The 8019-nt window shown below is 35.8% G+C and overlaps 2 protein-coding genes across 5 annotated transcripts in view; both read left to right on the top strand.

Moving 5' to 3' along the window:
- mettl9 (methyltransferase 9, His-X-His N1-histidine) overlaps positions 1-2627 on the top strand; it is an 8551-nt gene extending 5924 nt beyond the window's left edge. For all 4 annotated transcript variants that reach the window (XM_016286110.1, XM_016286112.1, XM_016286109.1 and 1 more), the window contains 2 exons: positions 168-352; positions 1895-2627. In XM_016286110.1, coding sequence (XP_016141596.1) covers positions 168-352; positions 1895-2103 — 394 coding nt within the window. In that variant the 3' untranslated portion in view covers positions 2104-2627. The remainder of the gene's footprint in view (positions 1-167; positions 353-1894) is intronic.
- Positions 2628-4415: 1788 nt separating this feature from the next.
- kdelr2b (KDEL endoplasmic reticulum protein retention receptor 2b) overlaps positions 4416-8019 on the top strand; it is a 5043-nt gene continuing 1439 nt past the window's right edge. The window contains exons 1-3 of the mRNA XM_016286113.1: positions 4416-4656; positions 5344-5444; positions 6126-6284. Of these exons, the coding sequence (XP_016141599.1) occupies positions 4566-4656; positions 5344-5444; positions 6126-6284 (351 nt within the window). The 5' untranslated portion in view covers positions 4416-4565. The remainder of the gene's footprint in view (positions 4657-5343; positions 5445-6125; positions 6285-8019) is intronic.

Below are 8019 nucleotides of genomic sequence, written 5' to 3'. Positions count from 1 at the left end.
AAGGATGGGGGGGGGGGGGGGGGACTTGAAAAACCGTCTTCGGCCCAGTGTTTCATTTTGTTTGGTTTCAGCTTCAGCCAAAAATTTTCATTTTGCTGCATCCCTAGTAGAAATGCTAATGAACTGAGATGATTCAACTGAGCCTGTGCTTGACTTTGAATCTCCAGCTTGCTGGGACTCGACGAGTGGCACCGAACGGGCTTCCAGTACGATCTGATCAGCTGTCTGAACCTGCTGGACCGCTGCGACGAGCCGCTGCAGCTGCTGCAGGACATCAGGAGATCGCTGGTGCCGCACACGGGACGCCTCGTCTTAGCGGCTGTGCTGCCCTTTCAGCCGTATGTAGAGATGGGTAAGACGATCGCTGCAACCACAACTACTGAGCAATTCATGAGTGGCTGCTGCTAGCTGCTTTATTATAGATTAGCACACTTGCAGAGCTAACATCTTGTAAGAGATGATTTGTCAGTGAAATCAGTATTTCACACCATATTTTGTCTATTGTAATTTATCAAAATGTAATATGCATTATGCATATTACATACAATAAAACTCATCATTTTAATTCAGAAATCATTTAAATTTTGATTTTTTTTCACAGAAAGAATACGATTCTCGAAGAATTTTGGTATGATCTTTTATTATTATTTCTTATACAGCAAAATGGTTAACTTTTATTAAAATAATATTAATGTTGGAAAAACCTTTGTGCAGCAGATTTAAGTCATGTGATGACTGAAGTCAACCAACATGCAGAATAACACTATAAAATGGGAAATTATCTGATAGAGAACCCTTTATTTGATTAAGAATGATTAATTCTAAAAAGAATAAGTACTTATTTAATTCATAATTATGAATAATTGCATGAATAAGGAAAAAAATGAATAATTAATAAATGTAATAATTATATTACTACATTATATTGAGAAAAAATATATTATAATTACATGTATATGTGTATATATATATATATATATATATATGTTTTGGCTTAAATTTGCTTACCTTTTTTATATTGATTATTATGTGCACATTTGTACCTTAATTCACTGAATGTGGGAATGTGACAAAATAAAAGAGTTTTGGAAAGAAATTATAAATATGATGGAGCATATGGTTTCAATAAGGTTACCAATAGATCCAGGGGTTTTCATTCTTGGCATTCATCCAGAAAATTGGAATATTAAAAAGGAGAATCAAGTATTGATAGATATGTGCATTTTACATGGCCAAAGGCTCATTGCCATTTATTGGAAAAAAGACAGAAAGGCCTACTATAACTCATTGGTTAAGAGAAATATCTTCATGCATTGCAATGGAAAAGATAACCTATATGCTTAAAGGTAAACGAGCTAAATTTAAGAAAATCTGGAGTCCATTTTTATTATTTATTGAATGTAGGGATATTAACAATATAATAGAGGATCAAAATTCTTGATTGGGTATTTAAATATATTTTAATGTGCATTATATTAACCCCTTACAACTGCGGTTGTTATTGTTTGCAATGGATTATTAAATCTATCTTCCAAAGTACAGACTGTATTAACCCTTTGTTGGTTTTGTGCATTACACTTTTTATGTAATATGAGCCCCTAGTGTTTGTTTGTTTTTCTTTTCTTTTCTGTACATCGTAAGTATTGTTACAGACACGGTATGTACATGTCAGTCTTGTGTTTCAAGAAAATGTAATAAAAATAATATTACAAAAAATATATATATGTGCACATTGCAGGGTGTAAGTAAAATATGTATTCAGTTGTAACATATTATCAAACTATGTGTTTTCAACATGATTTTAAAAGATTTTATTTTTTATTTTTGCTGTGCATTCGTATTTCTTGTTTAATTTGTGACTGTACTTTTTCCACTGATTCTGTTGTGTTTTAAGGCGGGACCTGGGTGCGACCCAAGGAACACGTCAAGGTGCAAGGCAAAACGTGGGAGGAGCAGGTGACTCACCTGAGCACAGACGTGTTCCTGAAGGTGGGGCTTGAGGTGGAGGCCGTCACTCGCCTGCCGTATCTGTGTGAAGGAGACATGTACAAGGACTACTACATGCTGGATGACGCCGTCTTCGTGCTGAAACCTCAGGAATGAACTTTCGGCGGAAATGAAAGGGCTTCGTTTAAGATGAATGATGCTTCTTGTCTGTTACGTCTCAGGAAAATGAAATCTTTGAGAAACAAATTATTATATCTTATTGCAACTAATGAACAGTGCAGTAATTGTACTACAAGTGTAGCAGTACAGCTGGTGTGAGGTGTTTCCTGTGGGGGAAATAAAAAATAAAAAAAAGATCATATCTAATAGAGAGCGGTAGCTATTAAACTCGAAATCTCCTTCTGTGCCTCCCCTTATGTTTTCTGCATTTGTAGTGAATTTTTCACGTGATGTACGAGTTGTCAGAAACATCTTAGGACCAATATAAGACCATTTTTTTTCTTAATGAATAAGTAAAATTATATTGTGCACAACACAAAACATCTCAACATACATGTATGTAGATAATCGTTAATTACGGAATGTGATGTTCTGTTTGTAGACATATTTTTAATGTTTTAAATCAAGTATTGTCCTGTATTGAATATGTTTACTGTGCAATAAATCTACGTTTGTTCTCAGTATTTGGTTTCAGCTTTCGCTAGTATTGACCGTATTCATGATGATGAGATAAGCATATGTTTTAGTTTATCTTCTGTATGTTAATAAGACAAATTAACTTATTAAAATGAAAGATGAAAGCTAATTTAAATAAAGCTTCTTTTTTTTATGCTAAACAAACTAGTATTTCATATGCATCTGGATTGATCCTGGACTCAAATGATAAACTTTCCCTCTAGTATACATTCATAAAAACAATGGGGTTAAAAATCAAATAAACTGCATTATGCTGGAAATGAGAAGTGACAGAGAAACACATTTCTGGCAAAGCAATGGAGTGCATGCGCGCGCGGATGTAATATCTTTTTCGTTTGGTTTAGGTGTGTTTGAATAGATTTAGAGCAGGATCCAGCAAACTTCCCACACACCCTTCCCAGGCCACAAGTTCACAAAAACAAAAAAAAACGAGAGGGGAAGAAATCGACAAGACTGGAGTCCAAACAGGCGGGGCTTACTAAAAACACTCCTGTTGTCACGTGCCATTTGTTACTTTTCTCCACGTGGATCAGAGCGGACCAATCACAGTCGACTGCGATTACTGCCTAATAATTGTATTTTATATTAATGTATTATGCTGATTCGCAGTTACCATTCAAATGCTGGAAATCATCTAATGTTTTTTTTTTTTTTGTATTAGTCCAGTAATACAAAAATCATCGTGAGATTTAACGCGCCTCGGCTTTCGGGGTTGTGGCCTTCTAAGCAATTTAAGTAATTTAAGCTAGCAATAAATTACATTTTCTACCTATTAGATTTAGCTTTATTAATGTCTACACCTACTCCAACCCTAAACCTACCTCTTAAAATAATGCAAAAACAGTCATTATTGCTGTACAGCAGTGTGGCAAATAATTACGCTACATTGATGAGCACATGCCCAGAGTAGTTTTTTAAAAATAAGACATAAAGTTGAAATACATACTATAACAGCACATTTCAACAACTGAACACATATTATTAGCGTTGATACAGCAAATAGAAAGAAACAAAAGAAAAAACAACAACAATGTAAAGATAAAGCATAATAATAATAATAATAATAAAGATGTGCGAAGGGCTTATTCTAACAACAAAAACAAGTTCAAAAGCATATAAGAGTTTCTGGACGTTTCTGTCCATTATGTATTGAAGAGACTTAAATATCTTCAGTTCATTCTTCCATCCGCTGAAGTGGGGTTTAACCTTTAAAAACTTACATCTATGAATAAAGTGTTTGCACAAAATGAGTTATAGGTTCTTATCCTTCAACAATACTTTAATTGAGTCAAAGGGTGTATTGATGTTTGGAATGAAGCCAGTTTTGAAATTCAAGCCAAAAAATCTCAATGGAAAAACATATTTGACCCTGGACCACAAAACCAGTCATTGAAATTGAGATTTATACAATGACAATTTTATACAATTTTATAGAGATTTGAACTATTTGAAAATCTGAAATCGGAGGGTGCAAAAAAAAAAACCAAATATTGAGAAAACTGCCTTTAAAATGCTCTTAAATTTGATATATTTATGGTAGGAAATCGACAAAAAATATTTTTATGGAACATGATCTTTACTTAATATCCTAATGATTCTGGGTGAACAACTATCCCTTTAAGACAGCTTTTGCGCTCCAGAGTCACATAAGCTCTACTGCCCAGTATCCCTTCTAGCCTTAACCGGTTCTCGGAGCCTCCGTGCGCCCCTAAAGGAAAACAACCGTGTGTGCAATCGATATATATGAACTATCCAGCGATATTCTCCTCCCAATGATGAACTCCGAGCATCATCCTGAGGCTCAGCCAACCCGCTGTCAGGCGCCACGTCGCGCTGCCCTCGCCATCTTTCAGTCGCGAAAGCCGTGTTTATAGCGCGCGCTGCACTCATCTCAACAAACCCTTCATCACATCCAAAGAAACATGAACGTATTCAGACTGACGGGGGACCTCTCCCATCTAGCAGCCATCATCATCCTCCTGCTGAAGATATGGAAAACCAGGTCGTGCGCAGGTGAGCAACGCAGCGATTTGAGCAGAAAACGCGCACTGTGCATTTTTTAGGGCTGTTTTTTGAGTGTGCGAACTTCACATTTGGTCAGTCTGTTTGTGTGATTTGTTTTTGTGGCAGCTGATCCACTGGTTTGTGATGTGAACTCGAGCACTAGGCCTGGTTTGAGTGAGTTAGACTGAATAAGCAAGTGTTGGTGTTTAATGAGAGTTAATGCATGCATGTGAGATGCAATGCTCTTGAATAACTCCAGTGAACTGATGTTTCGTTTTCGAGTGAGTTGCATTGAGTTGCATGGCGTATAAATCAAAAGCAACAGTGATCTGAACCAGCTGAATGTTAACTTTGGAGTTGTGCTCTATTTAGGTTATCAGGCTGTAGATAACTAGTGACTTCATTCATTCATCCTGATTGCATGCTCTGACCTCTGACGTGGCAGCAGGATCTTATTAGAATATTATTTATTTTACTCTTGACAGTCACTGTAGGGGTCTCTCTCTGGGTTTATTGCAACGTTGTTTTGTGATCTTACTGTACAAGAACTCTTCAGTTCTGCATGCTTTAGTGATGTTGTAACAGCCTTATTCATGTTAATGTCTTATAGAACAAACTGAAAGTGCGAAATGGGTTTCAGATCACATTAAGGACGATGCATTGTTGAAATTGATGTTGTTGATGTGTGTTTTTCAGGAATATCTGGGAAGAGTCAGATTCTGTTTGCCTTGGTGTTCACCACTCGCTATCTGGACCTTCTCATGTCCTTCATTTCTTTGTACAACACCACCATGAAGGTGAAGCGGAGCAGATTAAAGTTCTAAACATGCATTTATTCATGCCTTTTTCACAAACCCAACGGACCTGTCATATTTGATATATGTTGAATTTGTGTGCTATAAAAAAAAAAGAGTGAGAAATCAAATAAAAGGGCCAATCAGAGTTTGTTTACTCTAGAATATTAATGTGCATGAAGTTGTTTTTTAAATGTGATTTGCGCTGAAGTTATTTTTAATTAAAAGAAGGTACAATATTTTGTTTCTGTAATATTTGTTCTTTAAAATTTCGTGTTATTAGAGGGCTTTTCATGGTGTCAGACCATTTTGATCTCTAAATTATGCATCAATTATTTTTATATAACAGTGCAAATATTATTTAAAAAAATATCATTACATTCTATATAAACACAGTGTTTGTTAAAAATAGAGCAACACTTTTTTTAAAAAATCCAATGCATGGTGCGTGTGTGTATATATGTATATATAATATATTGTATATCATTTAATTTATCATTTTTAAATATATTTTAGACATCATTTTTAGATATCATGACTGAGTTGTAGATTGTACCACAAAAAAAAAGCTTTATATTTTTAATTTCCATGGTGGCCATTTTTGACTGCAAAGTTTAAAAGTGTACTTTTAAACTTTGTGACTTTTGTTTTTGTAACACTGTTTTGTTGCATGTTCCCATGCAGGTCATCTATATCGCATGTGCCTATGCCACGGTTTACCTGATATACGTGAAGTTCAAGGCCACGTATGATGGCAACCACGACACGTTCAGAGCGGAGTTCCTGGTCGTTCCAGTCGGCGGCCTGGCCTTCCTCGTCAACCACGACTTCTCTCCTTTGGAGGTGAGAGCAAATCCATTCCTGCATTCATTCACTCTCAAGTTTGTAGGGCTGTCGACTAATGGTTAGTCAACCAGAAGAGTCTTGGTCGACCAAAATTGTATTAGTCGCAGAAAAAAAATCAAAATCAAAAATCCACAGGAAGTGGTGAAGTCACGCTTTCCGTGACGGATAGATCGTTAACGGCTGGTCTGTGTGGTAAAACTACTCGGGCAGGACATCCAAACGCTCATCCAAACATCATTCATTGACCTCAAATATGACTTATCATCTGAAATGTGTTAGTAGCTGCAACATTACATAGAGAAATGTGCGCTATTGAAGCTGTGGAAGCTGAAAAATAGTGCGCTCGTTGCATGACAGATGGAGGCGGTCACTTGCTCTTAAAATACTCCGTCATTTTTGCTCATACAGATAAGAGTAATCTGTAAAGACTCTACGTTTATCTTTGTGCACTCACAATAACAACAAAATATTGTGCTTTTGTAAAATAATGAACGCATCAGGATGCGCTTTCTGCCGTCTCGGTCTCCGTGAACCTGAGCACGTCACTTCGAAACTCTTTGTATACGTGCCTTACAGACATGAAAAATATATCTATAAACAGTGAAATGTTTACTTTTCAATTGAACCAAGTCAAATGGAAAACAAATATTCTCAGATTATGTAATGCATACAGGGTGCATCCACTACTGCGGAGATGACGAGTCAGTGTCGCTGATTTAATCTCTAAAGCCGAAGACAACGTTTATCAATAAATTATTAAAATGTTAATGCTAGGGATGCACGATATATCGGCCACCATATCGGTAAGTTTTTGCTCAGATTCTTATTGCAATAATCCTATTTTTAAAAAAGTCGGTCATAATATAGTGGTTCCCCAAACCTCTCGTTTAATTCGGTTCAAATGGTGCAATCTCAAAGTCTGCAAGATGGAAATTTCTAATTTGTACTTAAAGCTGGTTTTTTTTTTTTTTTGATTGATGTAAAACATGGTGCAATATGCTGGAATGTGAGCTCATGGACAGATATTGATCCTGAATAGTTCCTAAATCACGTTTGCAGCAGAAAGTCTTTATTGCCCATACTATATTAATATCAACACCTGTATTGTTCATTTTATTTCTGGCCAATCTGATCAGACTTTTAATATACACCTTTTTTTAATCACAATAATTACCACAGCTAGGTTTTAGATTTGCTTTGAATCAAGCTTTTGCATGGTGGCACAACCTAAAATAATAATTTTATGGGAAACGTCGCTTGTTTTGAAAATGTAATGTACAAATCATTTTTGACCACCACACGACTCAAGAAGCCACGTAGCATTAACATAAAAAACAGAAGCTTTTAATATCAAAGCAAGAATCTTGTCCTGTGACATTACGTGCGTTTACATGGAGCATTGTAATCGGTTTAAAAGTCCAATCCGAATGAAAATGCTCCATATAAACACCTCAATCGGAATATAAATGCCCAAACCGATTAAAATTGTAATCGGTTTGAGAGGGGTAGGATAAACCTTTATATAAACCGAACAAAATTAAAATTAAATTTTATGGGAAACGTCGCTTGTTTTGAAAATGTAATGTACAAATAATTTTTGACCACCACACGACTCAAGAAGCCACGTAGCATTAACATAAAAAACAGAAGCTTTTAATATCAAAGCAAGAATCTTGTCCTGTGACATTAGGTGCGTTTACATGGAGCATTGTAATCGGTTTAAAAGTCCAAT

Source organism: Sinocyclocheilus grahami, unplaced genomic scaffold (assembly GCF_001515645.1).
Source record: "Sinocyclocheilus grahami isolate Dianchi unplaced genomic scaffold, SAMN03320097.WGS_v1.1 scaffold206.1, whole genome shotgun sequence".
Taxonomy (NCBI): Eukaryota; Metazoa; Chordata; class Actinopteri; order Cypriniformes; family Cyprinidae; genus Sinocyclocheilus; species Sinocyclocheilus grahami.
Note: the sequence above shows the minus strand (reverse complement) of the source record. Positions and strands in the feature narration are given on the sequence as shown.